We start from the raw sequence: 14916 nt of genomic DNA on the forward strand, positions 1-14916 counted from the left end.
GGCAGACCAAGCTGAAGTAGTTGAACTTCACCAAATAACATAATCTCCATTTTGTCTCCATTCAGTTGTAAGAAATGAGTTGTCATCCATTCTGCAATTGCCTTCATACCATTGGGAAATTGTTCCTTAGTTACCTCCAGTTCATTATCAAAGGAAATCATCAGTTGTGTATCGTTGGCATATGATTTTATTTCAAAACCAGAGGATGTAGCAATAGCAGCTAGGAGAATAAATAGATTGAATAGGGCTTAGACAGGAACCCTATGGTGTCCCCATTGTCAATTGGAAGGCCCCTAGTGAAATAGTTTGAGTTCTGGTATTAAGGAAGTCTAGAACCCACTGAATGGCAGTCCCAAAAATGCCAATCTCATACAGCCTCTGAATCATTGTTGAATGAGGCATGGTGTCAAAAGCAGCCGATAGATCCAATAGCACCAGGGAAAGTCTTATAAAGTCTATAACTGCAATCAAGGCAGTCTTCGCGCTATGGCCAGATCAGAACCCAGATTTTGATGGGTGCAGGACCATATTATCTTCAAGGTAAGCTTAAAGTTGTGAGTTTATTAGACCTTCCAACGACTTGCCTAGAAGCGGGAGCAATGATACAGAATGATAGTTTGCTAAGTTGTTGGGATCAATGTTGGCCTTGTTTCTATAGGAACAACCTCTGCAGACTTCAAGTGCCAGAACTTCTTCCTGTATCTATGTATAGGTTCTGTGGATACGGATAACTGTGGAAGCCATCTGGTGTGAGAGCAAAACGGTGATCCATGGTGGACATAAGTCCACAGGAGAGCCAGATTTGGCTTTACCTAAAGCTTGTTCAATTTGCTCAAGAGAAAAGGAGGCACATTTTTTTAGTGAGCAGGAACCATTTTGAGTTTTCTAATACAGCATCTAATAGGACAGAGCTGAAGGCGAAGTAAATTACAAGTAAATCTGACTGATTTTGTCCTCAAAATATCCGCTGAAGCATTACACAGGTCTTGTGAGGCACAAATAGTTTGGGAGCAGGCAGAAAGGTTTACAAAATCGTTAAGGATTTTGAATAATTCTTTAGAAGGCCAGCATGACCTATTTAGGTGATAACGTGATGTTTCTGGGCTAATATAGGCCCTCATTCTGACCTTGGCGGTCGGCGGAGAGGCGGCGGTCGGACCGCGAACAGACCGGCGGTATTAAAAATGGCATTCTGACCGCGGCGGTCACCGCCGCGACCGACCGCCACTTCCCCACTCCGACAGCCACGGCGGTCATGACCGACGGGCTGGAGTCTGCGCACTCCGGTCCGGTGGTCGACCCAAGACCGCCAACGGTATCATGACCCTGCTTACCGCCGCGGTTTCTGGCGTTCGGGAACCGCCATGCGAACCATGGCAGTAGGCACTATCGGGGCCAGGGAATTCCTTCCCTGGCACTGATAGGGGTCTCCCCCACCCCCCACTGCCCCCTCGAGTCCTCCCCCCACACCCTCCACCCCCCTGCCACCCCCCAGAGGTGGTACGAACCCCCTCCCCACCCCCACCCCGACATGCACATACACGCACCCCGACATGCACACACCCCCAACATGCACATATACACACCCCCTACACACACACATACACAACGGGGACACATACCCGCACACATACATGCCGACATGCGCACCCGCCGAACTACACACATTGCCCATAGACACAGCAGCACTCCCCGCCCGCATGCACGCACTCACACACCCCCTCTACACACTCACACGCACACCCCCATGCACGCACACATCACACAACACCCCCCCACCCCCTCCCCTCACGGACGATCAACTTACCTTGTGCGTTGGTCCTCCGGGAGGTGACAGGAGCCATGGGGAGGTGACCGCCAACAGAAGACCGCCAACAGAAGACCGCCACACAGAAATGTGGGTCGTAATTCTGTGAGCGGTGTTCTGCTGGCGTGGCGGTGGAGGTTGACCAGTCTCCACTTTCCCGCCGACCGCCAGTGTGGCTGCTGGCGGTTTTCCGGCGGAACGCTCCCAGCGGTCAGAATGCGCACAGCGGCATACCGCCGCGGTCGGCGGTCTTCACCGCGGCGGTAACTCGGCAGTCTTGCGAAAAGACCGCCAAGGTCAGAATGACCCCCATAATGTGCTGGTGGTAAGAGGACAATGCTGGTTTAAAAGCATCTTTATCGATTTGAGATCTAGTTTTCTTCCATCGCCTTTCTAGCTTTTTGCAGAAGGATTTCTACTGTCTCAGCTCTTTAGAGTACCAAGGGGTATGGGATCCAGATGGTAACTTGGCTCCTTTTTTCAGGGGGGCAATATAATTGAAAGCATGATTTAGGGGCTTGTTAAATTGCACTAAGGCAGCATCAATATCGAGGTCCTAAGATGGCACTGGAGGCACAAAGGAAAAGCTTTGTGGTCTCCTATTTTGGGTTTAACTGTCCCACCTGATTTTGGAATTTGGAACCAGATTAGAAAGTGACCTCTCCAGGTGAGCGGTGAAGGAGGATCCCAACATAAATTGTAGGCATTAGTACAAATTAATTCTAAAGTGTGACCTGCGTCATGGGTGGGGCTTTTAATTTCTTGATGTAGTTCCAACAGACCCAAGTCAGAAACACACTGCGCAACTAGAGTTAGAGAGATTTTCCCCATGATAATTAAAGTCTCCCAGCAGGAGAAAATATTTTGCCAATAAAACATGGGTAGCAATATGCTCAGATAGGTGATGACTGAAATCTGACTTGGGGCCTGGTGGGCGGTAGACAAGCGCTCCTTTCCAGCAGTCACCTAAGGGAAACTCTAGTTTATAAATGCCTGGTTCCGCCCAATCAGCCATTAGGGTGTCGACAAATAAATTCTGGTTCTGCCCAATCAACCATTAGGGTTTTGACAAATGACACCTTGATCGTATCTTGAAAAACAATGGCTATGCCACCACCCAGTTTGGTCTCCTGTCAAGTCTGAGAATGCGATAAGTTCCTGACAGGGCAAGTGTGACTTATGGAAAGGTGGTCAGGCACATCCAGGTTTCTGTCAGAAAAAATACCTCCAGGGCTAGGGAAGAAACTAAATCCCAATGTTCAAATGCATGCTTAGGTAAGGATCTGACATTACAAAGAAAGCTGTTGACACCAACGGGGCCTTGAGGTAGCGTATCGGCCCTAGTAGTAGATGGGGCTTTTGCTGTATCATCTTTGTTACTAAGGTAAGTATCATTAACAGTCTAATCAGCCAGTGCAATGGTATTAAAGGTATAACCCGGGCAAGAATACCTAAATTTTTTGCAAGTCAAAGGACCCTCCAGGCAGAGAGGAGGGGAAGAGGAAAACAGTTTAAACAACACATGTCCAAAGAAGATATGTAAACGTCCCTCGGGTCATAAATTTCACAATACTCCAGCTGCCAAAATCCCTGTCAACATATTTTCCCAAAACTTGAAACCTCTGTCATTTTAAGAATAACCTCTGATTATTCAAGCAGTAACTTCTTAAATATTCTACTGTATTGTATTGTTGTTGCATTTATGAAGAGTCAAGTGGGGTACAAAGGAAGTGGTCTGATGTCATATGTGAAAACCAGAGTTGTGCTATTTTCTTGATTTGTCACTGTGAGAGTAAAAGTGAAAAAGAGTTTGATACAAAAGCATTAAGGCAGGTGAATGTGTGGGTCAAGAGTATATGAGTATGCGGTGACCTATGTGGGAAGTGCTTTGTGTTTCGCAAGTATTATGGCCGAGAAAGTTCAACCCGTGTTTCCACAAGCATAAGGGAGAGCCTGGGTCGATTGCGGTCACGAAGCATGCAGATGCTTACCTTTTAAAGTGGTCTATAACATACACTTTAAACTATTAAGTATTCGCCCCATATGGTGGTGCATGCTTCTGATAATGTAAGCTCCGAATATGACACATGAGTGGCAGAGGAGCAACTCATGTAAATGCTTATTATGCACTATCTGTAGTCTATGTCCTTGCCGTATACTCGGGAGTGACAGAGGTGTCATCCATGTGAATGTGCATTCAATGCCCAGCTGTAGTATATGCTTTTGGGAGTTTATTTAAAAGCGGCCGAGGAGAAACCCACGTTATGCCCTGATGTCTATCATGGATTAAAACAGAGTATCATACAGTAAGCAAGACAAGGTATAGGTTTTAAAGGTATTCCCTTGGTGTAGCACAGATAAACCTGTTCCAGTGTTTCTCAGATTAGATCTGGCAATTGTCAAGTAACAAATTACAATTTACTTCAGAGGGGGAGTTCATATAAATGTACGTAGAGCAAGAAAATATTTCCTTTTACATTGATCTGGGAAGTCCAGTTAAGTGTGACTCATATCGACAATACCAATGGGCATTATACAACCAATCCTGTGATGTGTTATAAGGATTACTCCAGGAGCAGCAGATGAGGCTTCCAGGGTTGATTTCGTATTTATCAGATATAGAGTCAAGAAGTAAACATTAGATCAAATAAATGACTCTAGAATAACATCCACTTTTAAAGACATAGAGGTATGGACTCTAATCATAGAAACTGGATACAAACACACACATATATATACACACACACACACACACACAATCCCAGACACGTATCATAATGATATCCAGAACCACCATTTATCATGATCATATCTAGAACCACCACTTATCATAATCATATCCATAACCACCGATCCCAGACACGTAACCATGTTTACAGCGTATTTGAGAAAATACTACACAACCGTATTGAGAAAAAAACATGTTTTTTGAGTGATGATTCAGTATGTGATATGAAGGGAAATGAGATGGCTTTACCATTGTATGAAAAGCTAACCACTTTCCAGGATAAGCATTTAGAAAATGTCCTAGTTATATACTTCTTATATTACCAACTATAAAGGTCCTGCTTGAGGCTGACCAAATGTGAAAGTATAAGCACGAATCACAAAAGTGTCCTTTATCAAAGTCTGTTAGTGGTTTGTGTATCTTGAGCAACTGAGAAATCGATGGAGGAGAAGAACCTGTCCTTCCCTTGTGTGAACCATTCCTCTTTAACTGATTAAAGAGCCAGTTAAGACTTTCATGTCCAAAGCCAAGAAAGTTTCTTAAACCTCAATGTTCCAGACACATGTCGTCTATTTCGGTTCAATTTGCAACTTACACATACAAAATATGGTCTAAGCCATGTGTGTGTGTGTTAACAGCTGAAGTTGAAGTGTATTGTTATGATAAAATTTGCATAGTCATAAACATTTTCAGGCACTATTGTCTTGGAAGCTGAACAAGAGCCACTTGTCCTCAGACGGGTTTTTGGGATTCAGGGACCTGCATGTAAGTCATTGCAGAGTATCTAAAAAGCACCGCTTCTAGTTGAAAAACAGTAGAATACTTCATAACACAGTTATGAGGCTTGAAACAGTTTGCTGTGTGATGCAAATGTATGAATATGAAAGAGTATAAATTTAAAACAATAATAATAATGGTGCGGTAGTTAATACGAGCTATACATAGTTAACATATTAATGTGCTATTCTAGTACAATCGGCATTTAGTAAGTGCTTCCACTTTAACGTTATTTATTATAATCTGACAAGCTAACTAGTAACATCACAAAACAAAATAAAATGATGGATGGAGTGTTGAAACTTTTCAAACACTCAGCCCAGTCTACTGGGGTGGCATGGTGAGCAAAGCAACGATGGATTAAACCCAGATCTGTGGCTGGGGGTGAGTGGTTGAAAGGTTTCAGCACTCCGTCCATCATCCTTTTGTGTTGCTAAAGCTAACTAGTGCGAGGGCAATCCACAAACAGGAGTAATTTAGGATGCACAATAAACGGTAGTTATCTAGATAAGCAATGGCATATACTCAATTTAATTCCTCATGCTTTGTTTGAAAGGTTACTATTTGTACCATACTGTATTTTTAGTTCCCAGGCAACCCTAAACAGAATGCGTTTATAGTGGGTCAGTCCCGAACCTAATCAGGTATGATTTGTACTAGGAGGTTAAACGAGGAGTTTCTAGGCCACTATTAGTGGCAGGTGACATTTATGATAGAATGAAGCCCTTTCTGATCTTGGTTTCAGTTTCTCTGTTAGAATAAGTTTTTCCAAAGGGTTCATGATGTGCTTCTTTTTACCAGCCGAGATGTTTTGTCCCCTTGTGGCACGGGGGCATAGGGCTTTCTCAAGGCTGTAGGTGAAAATATGAACATAAAATGAAGAGTTACATGAAGAAAAAGTAGCTATTTCATAAATACTTGGATGTTCAGTACCAAGACACTACATCATGTGTCGGTATACGGGAACACTATCCTCTTGAATGTTATGTGGAGTAATTAAAGATTATAAGCAATGAGGTAAAAACGTCATCATCAAGAAACGTACAATCAGACCTTTTTTCTCGCTTCTCCCTCGCCAAATTGTATTATAGTCCCAGACTATTAAAGTAGTGAAAATCCCAAAGTAATGTTTCCAACCTTACCTCATTCTTTGATTCAGAAAAGAGTTATATATATATATATATATATATATATATATATATATATATATATATATATAGATAGATAGATATATATACATCCTCTATATGTATGAAACATTCACTGAGAAACATTCATGGTTCCAACTATTTGTTTCTTCTATCTTCTACCTTCCCCTCACGCAACTATGATGAGACGTCTCTGAAGAGTACACGCCCTTATTTCCTTTATTCTTACTAGTAATGCTCTCCACCTTTTCATTTCTTCTCTATGCCTAACATTATCTCTTTCCTTGATGCTCTCACGCATAATAGCACGTAACACTAACCTCTTCCTGGTGTGCAGTGCTCCAAGGTTGCCAGTGATTCACAAAAACACAATAAGGTGGGCTTGTGTGCTGAAAATCAGTGTAGTAATGATAAAGATACTTTTGTTTCATGTGACCCTACATTCTTATGCCCATAACTTCACGTACAGCCACGAGAAAGGCGTGGGGCTGCATGATGCCAAAAAATGTGTTGACTCGTAAAAAAGCACATCATGAACCCCTAAAGAAGAAAGGTACCATAAGTTTCATGTAAGAAATCTGAAATTTAGACTTTGTAATTGTGAAACATAAAGGTATTTTATCATAATTGTTTGTTTTTACATTTTGTTCTGCGATACAGCACAATCACTACAATCTAGACTGATGCTTAAACTTAGCTTACATTGTGACAGTATACTGGACATGTTGTGTGGTAAGAATAGGAAGGTGGCCTTGCCCTTCAATAGGTTATAACTGTAATCAAATCTCTCGTATCCCAGTAGTGCCATTAAGAGAAGTCTGAAAAAAGGCGAACCCCACACATCTTGCTCTAAAGTAATTTATGATGGACTCTGGATTGTGATTCCATCCTATTAAGGCTGGATAGAGCATACATTAACTAGTTCCACTGGAAAATGTGCATGCAATACAGAGGCAAGTGAAATGAGTTATGATGATGGGAGTGCTGAACAATACATGATGTTGCAGTATCTGGGTTAGGATTACTATAAGTGTAAAAATCTCAGAGTATACACTTCAGTAAATGCATAGACAGGAGTGATGTAGAGTCTATCACACAAACATAGTCAAGGGGAGTGTGAACTTATCCAAAAAGCCTTACACAGCATGTGGTACAGAGTCCTGTTAACTAGTGATGTCAAGATGAGTTGTGAAATCAGAAAACATGGCTGAGGCATGGTGGCAATAGTATATTCGGATGGGATGTGAATCATGGTAGGGCTAAGGCCAAGAAGAGGCGTGGTCATGGAAGTAGGGCCTCTCTTTGGATGTATGGTGTAGACAACAAGAGGTCATGGCCACATGTCACTTTTGAGTTTGATGATAATGTAATTTTCTTTCATTAGCTCAAATAAGGTGCCATATTCCATAACTACAAGTGCCACAGGTGTCCTGTGTATTTTCCTGCCACTGCATTGCAGACTTTTTTGCCTGTCCTACGTGCATCCTTCAATCATAAAATCAAAGAGAATGCACGCTCACTCTCAGTGTAAAAGCCTTGATTTAATCTGTAAGCTTAGTGTTGTAGCTTCTCCAGAGTACCCCTTAAAAATCTGCAGAACTTGCTGACATGGTTTGTGTTGCAAAGGGCTCTCACAATATGGGCTAGCTGACCTTGCAATCTCACATTTGCTGACATCCAGACCACGCTTTGGCATGAATCCCATCCCTCTTTGGGGTTCCTTACTGCTGTACGTGCTCAGATAATGTACATAAGGGGCCTCGTCCGTGATCTCAAAATACCGGATGCTGCTGTCACCCTGCAGAAAGGAGACAAGATGTTAGTGTGGTTGCACCGGAGTATGGTGCTTCTGCTAGGACAAGAGACGAGTGACCAGTTTTGAAAGATAAATAGATTTGCCATTGACAACCCATATCATCCCACTCTTACTATGGAGAATATCTCCTATGGTCTATAAGCTCCACCTGGTCTGAACAGTGTGAAGTCCTAAAAATGCTGAAAACTGGAGTGTTCGTCGCCTTTGGAATACAGGATGCCTGTTTCTGTTTTCCTCTAGTTGTATGGTATCTCTGAAATACATATTTCCCTACTTTCTTCAGAGACTGACCTTCCTGTCTCCCCCCTGCCCTCTTCATACACTGACACCCTCCCCCCCCCAACACAGTTACCTTCCTCCTACACTACTTCACCCTTCATGCACAGAATGATCTTTTCATCTCTATGGACATACTAACCCCTCTCTCATCCACACATCTTCTCCACACGTCATACAGACACTAACCTTTCCCTCTAGAATTTTAGTGATATAAATCCCCTGCACAAATCTGTATCCTCAAAGCTCTGTGCAGATTTGTATCTATCGTCATTCCATGCGCAGATTTACCTTTCTCCACCCTCTGCTTTCAGTGAACTCTTCTAGAGACACAAACAAAACAGCCCAGCCTCAAACCACTAATTGAAGTGCTCCCCCCACACTATTTCTCCTCCTTTCCTCAACAAACTGGCCTTGCTCACACCTACATGTCCTACAGCTCTCTTTTCCGATGCATTATTGCCCTACAAGCACCTGTGCACTGCAGTGTGGCTACTTTGTCATGGCTCCTTCCAGACCCATAAACCAGGCTTTACCTTTCCACACAAGTAGACTATGTTGGAATCTGCATCATAGAATGGCAGTAGGATGCCATTGCTGGTATCCATTTCTTGCAGGGCGATGGGCTCTTCAAAGTTAGTCTATGCTCGAAAAAAAAAAGAAAAGGACAACAGTAGCATTTTAGAAACCAGTGCAGACTCCACTCAAAGACATCGGTTAGTAGCAAATGCATTCTGGATTTTCTTTTAGTACCTGCAGTGAACACCAATGTATGGGACTGCTCTTCTCAAAGAAGGCAAGGTAACTGCATACCCTTTGGATATCAGGTACCCTCTCTCCACTCTAAATCACCGCTTTTCTATCACTTGCACCGATTTGAGTTAATGCTCCAATAGGTCTGTTATTCCAAAGACAGCAGAGGACACCGACAACAAGTGGCCCTAATATCCAAGTGGGTTGATGCTCATTTAGCATCATTAGACACATAAAACGATTGGTGGGAGTTTCTGCGATGTCCCTTTATTTTATTTCAAATAACACTGGTTATTCACAAAGATTTTTCTCCATGAAGGTGTGACTTACTTCTTTCTTATGTGGCACCTGCTCCTGTATGTCCAACACAATAAAACTTTGTGAATTGTCTCACTGTCTTCTCCCTTGAATGGCTTTTTTTCAGTTTGTCTGCTTTTGCGCAAGCATTACAGCACTGGGCTGATGAGCCACAAGCTGGGCTTTTACCCTATTTATTGGCTGGTTTGAAAGAGATGTCATGGGAAAGGGAACAACTAACCTTCCAACATTAGGAATCATAGTGCACGTTCAACATAAACTCAATATGAGTCCTAAGAACCCAAAGGAAGATAATATCGCTAAAACACCCAGCACACCACACATGCTTCCACCTTGTTTTCGTACTGGATGGCAATTTAATTACAAGGATTTTGCTGCTAAATACTACAGGGCATGTCTAAAGATATGCTTCAGTTTTACCAGCCTTCCTTTACACCTCATCTAGGTCGGGAAATTGTGATAAAGCTAACAAAAGTATTACACTAGAGTAATATAACACATAAGCCTTCCAACTCTGACAGTGTATGTGAATTCGAAAGTTTGTGTACTATGCACACACAGCCTTTTATTTTATTGTCACATTATAAACTATGAAGACCTGCGCTATGGTGATAATTGTGGTTTGCTCTTCATACACCTGGGACTTTGGTGGTACTCCGGTGAAATGTGGTCACCTAGTAGTCTCAAACAGAATTATTAGAGCAAATGCTTACAGGTGATCTTTATCAGTCATGATATACTATGCTTAAAAGTAAATTGCATTACAATGAATTCATCACCAGTGACCTATCATCACTCCCATCATGCACTGTCCAAAGCCAGCTCTTCTCACCCATGCAATCACACAGCACTGCAATCAGGAGACGGGGTGTGGCGTCATTGTCAGCAGAGTGGCCGGGTGGATGTGGCAGCAAGGGATGGATGTTCAGTTGTTTGGTAGGACATTAGTAAGATGTTTATCCATTTGTTTGTATATGTATTTATTTACCTTGCATGTTTTATAGATTAGTGCAGTGTCGTCTATGTTGCCAATGCATTGCATCATCCTGCCAGGTAGACAACCAGGGATTCTGATCGAGCAGCTAGGTGTTGTCCAGTTGTGGGTGCGACTCCCACATGCAGGCACGCACCCTTTCACCTTCAGAGGATGCATGGCATCATTGACTGACTGCACCTCACAGTGATTGGGCATGACAGTAGGTAAGGTAGCAAGATGACGCCACAGGACGCGGCGTTCAGTTTCCACAGTGAATTGGTGTTAGTGCTTTTTACGATAGACTCGTAATCACAGCTTAGGAGCTGATACAGACCTTAGGCAAGATTCACTTTCATCAGCAATCATTTTATGACAAATGAAATCAGCTTTGTCACAGAGACCCAGTCACACAAGCTGGCTATAGAAGGAGGCAAAGCAAAGACTAAGAGGACTTTTCCTTTCTTACCAGGCAGAGGTACACCTGCATGCCCAGGGCCAGACGGTGAACGCTAAGGAAAGTTCCTTGTATTTAAATGATAAAAAGACATACGTAAACTATTTCGCATCAATGGTTTTACTTCATTTGTTGAAATACAATTGTCTCCTGTTTTGGGAGGAGAGCAGTGGGTGTTTTCTTTATTCGTGAGTCATTTCTTTGACAGGGTGAAACTCATTCCCTCCCACAACTTTCCTCTTCTTTTTCTGTCTGGGTTTTGACAGCGCAGCAGTCAAACTGACCTATTGCTAACAGTATACATAAAGTGGGTTTGGGTCCATCCCTTTCAACCACTGGCTTACTTCAAGCATTCTTTTTGAGCTATCTGCTTGAGGATTTGACAGTCAATTCTAGGCTCAGCCCACTGCAATATTAATTTCTCACCCAGTTGGATGTATCCTTCTGCGTCCACTCCAGTGCCCGTGCTGAACTGCATGAGTGACTACTTCACTACTATGGTCTTCTTGGGCCTGCTCGAGCTGGCTCCCTGCACTGCATGCATTAGCATAATACATGCAAGTATTTTGGTTTTGCCAATGCTTGTTGCTTTTGAGTCTTGACGACTTCATTTTATAATTTCTTCAAAAACCGTATAATAAGAAAACATACAAAGAGAAAGTGGTCTTTGAGATATGCCGTCTCAGGTATTGGTTTTCATGTGTATTTCATGGTTTGTTATTGATTAAATGGGCTACCATAAAGGCCATGGCATTTAGGGAATGTTTACATTGCGCTGTTCTTCCCAGTAAGCTTTGGTGATAGGGTCATCAAGTAGTCCTTATTTTAGAGTGCAGAAGTGACATGTAGCTTGGGACCCAGCATTTGTTCTTTGATGCAGTCACTTCACTAACATGACAACATTGTAATTGCAGATTTATGGCTTTGTTGTTTACAAACTGTTTGGAGTTTTGCTCCCACAGCCTCTCACTAAGGTGCAGTGCTATTCATAAATTGTCCTCACAGGTTTATTAGGTTCATTTTGCTGTCATGATAACATGTTGCACTTATGCCTTCTTACCTTCACAAATAAAGAGGTGCCCACACTTGGGCTCTCCTACAGAGGCAACGAAAACACTGGGCCTTTGCCAAAAGTGCCCACTACTCAATACTGTGCTGTGTATGTATTTTAAGCAGACGCCTTCCAAAACAAAGTGCACCTTCTGACTCTTTTTTTACATTACTTTTCTTTCAGGATACAGCTTAACTCTGCTAGTGCAGTCTGCTCAGGAAAGGGCCCTACACACAGCTCCCATATTTTTGTAGCCTAATGTGTTAATTCAGTATGGGAATTTCATTCTGAGACAGCTGGGGGCAACACAGATAAAGAAGCCTCACTAGTATCCAACACTTTTAGATACACGAAAAAGATGCACTCGCTTTGCAAATGTTTGCTACATTTTTAATTACTGTTATTCATTAGTTTTTTCCTACTTGAGCTTCTTCAATAGCTTTGTTTTTTTCCACTTTCAGAACAAATTGGCAGCCTCATTTCTCAGCACCAAAATTCCAATTTCATGTTTTTGCTGCCAAAGTAGGGCAGTTTTGAAGCCTTAAAAATAGTTTTAAAAATTGTAAACATTTTCAAGTTTCTGTTCTTCAAATGATTCTACAGTGGAATGTTCAGAAGTTACGGTTAGGGATACACCTTGACACCACAATGCCAGGTATTTGGGAAGGGTTTAAGCACTTCATCAACAAGAGGTACATCCCATGGATTGAAACGAGCAGAGCATAAGTAAGGGAAGGAACAAAAAAAATAATCTCCAGTGATAAGCACTGGAAGAATTTAAGGAGTGTGAGGGAACCAACTTTACCCCAAGCAAGAGAAACGGTGTGGTGGTAAGGTTTTTTTGGGACAGATTTTGACCCCTCCCCCCCCCCCGACCCAGGCACAGAGCAGAAGAGCCCCCTCGATGACAGCCATTGAGGAAGGAAGAGGAACATCAGTGTCCCAAAGATAAACGCCTGGGAGGAGATATGGAGTGTCAAGGCAGACATTCACCCCGGGTGACAGGCAGTGGGGGAAGTCAAAAAATTTTAAGAAATGATTATCAGTGCCAGTAATGAGTAATGGATGGCAATAAGGAGCATTAAGAAGGGACATGAGTTCATCTCACTGACAGGAACTGGGATCCACTGTCCATCATGAGGACAGATAATGATTTTTAGCGTGAGTGAAAAAGATCACGGACTATCCATCACCTCGTAGTAGATTAAATATGAGGTCATAATGCTTTAGAACATTTCTGCAAACTGTGCGCTACTGGGGCATAGCATTTACGGAAAAGTGTGATCACTGTGGGCGTTGTACCCAACACCATCCGCCTGGGTCTCCCATGCAAAGATGTAAAGAGACTACTGTGGGCCTGAATGGTGAAAGATTGACTCTACGTTATCGGAACAGTAAGAATAAAATAGACAGTTGTTGTTTAAGTCAAGTGATGGTCCTAATAACTTTGAAAATAAATTTGTATCATAATTCCTGGGGTGGGATTGGCCCATTTTATGAAATCTAGGGTGAATTTTAGGAGCAGTACTTCTCTAATTGATGTGTTATCCACAGAGGTTTTATGGTTTCATTGTTTATTTTTATTTCCCCGCTATCCTGTTTACATCTTTCCCTGCACTGATAGCAATGTTATAATCAATTTATAGTATGCTTGAGTGTATATTATATTTTGAAGTGTGTGATTTACAATTATTATTTATCCACCAAAAAAAGAAAACGAATGATGCTGCAACAGTGTCCTCTTGGGGGCTGACACTGCGGGGTCCACAAAGTGACAATGACGCGCAAACCCCCTGCCGTGAGCGGCACTTTTACCGGGTCCCAGAGGCCCAACTCCCTCTGACTCATTCGACTGAAGCCTGTGGTAAAGATGTTTCCATCTCGGGTGAAGATAGCCCTCATCGGCCGCATCCCTTCATGGGGGGCAAACTTCTCCTAGGGGAGGAAGACGAGTTATTTGCAGTTACAAAATAAGAAGAAAACACAGAGATACCACACTCAGGCGTCCAGGGCAGGATTGTCCGAGTGCTGCTAGAGTCCCAGGTCACAGGAAGTCCAGAATCAAGCTTGTTGTCATTTATTATTCCCAGCATTCCAGTGGGCAGGCACACTCACTCTAGTGACTGTGGAATAAACTCCCAACCCCCTTCTTTATTTGTACCCAGTTTACTATCTGCGACGAGGAAGCCACCATCGATCAAGAAAGAAGCCCTTTCTCATCATGTATGGATGAGGCCAAGATATGGCTGGATACTTACTTTCTTTAGATCCACTGAACTTCTATGTGAAGTGGGAGTAAAGTGTCACGTGGCCCAATGAAAAGGAGATGTGGATTACAACACATGCCGCTGGACCATTTGCCCCAATTCAATTCACCACCTACATTCAGTGTCAATTTTGGTGAACAGGTCTTGCTCCTGTTACCTGGGACATGGCGCTGCAGCAGGAGCACACACACGCTCTGTGGCAAGGGTCCGCAAGCAGACACCGCTGGGAGGAAACCAAGATGGCGGATGTGATTTTTGCTCTGGCTCAAAAATACTTAAGCCGTACCACTGAGTAGTTGGAAGTGGATGTGATAAGAAGAGTAACTACCTCATGCTTAGGCAGTCACATACTTTAACCCCACAGTAATGATTTGAGTATTCCCATTTCTGCCTTTTTTTAGCTTTAAGAAAGGTGAAGCAACAAACCAGCATTTCTTGTTGGCGAATGAAAGAGGACGGCTTGTGTACTGCACTTAGTTGTAAACCTTTGGTGTTTTGACTGCCGACCGCAGAGCCTCGGGGGTCTTTAAATGGGGTTTCCACCA

At 42.8% G+C, this 14916-nt stretch overlaps 1 protein-coding gene across 3 annotated transcripts in view; it reads right to left on the bottom strand.

The window, feature by feature from the left end:
- Positions 1-14916, bottom strand: part of CORO6 (coronin 6) — a 224112-nt gene that overhangs the window by 19745 nt on the left and 189451 nt on the right. For 2 of the 3 annotated variants that reach the window (XM_069226258.1, XM_069226257.1), the window contains exons 6-8: positions 13920-14039; positions 9089-9193; positions 8113-8258 (exon numbers count right to left, since the gene is read on the bottom strand). In XM_069226258.1, coding sequence (XP_069082359.1) covers positions 8113-8258; positions 9089-9193; positions 13920-14039 — 371 coding nt within the window. The remainder of the gene's footprint in view (positions 1-8112; positions 8259-9088; positions 9194-13919; positions 14040-14916) is intronic. The other variant, XM_069226256.1, reaches the window with a different exon arrangement.

The sequence above is a fragment of the Pleurodeles waltl genome, chromosome 3_1, assembly GCF_031143425.1.
Source record: "Pleurodeles waltl isolate 20211129_DDA chromosome 3_1, aPleWal1.hap1.20221129, whole genome shotgun sequence".
NCBI classification, from domain to species: domain Eukaryota; kingdom Metazoa; phylum Chordata; class Amphibia; order Caudata; family Salamandridae; genus Pleurodeles; species Pleurodeles waltl.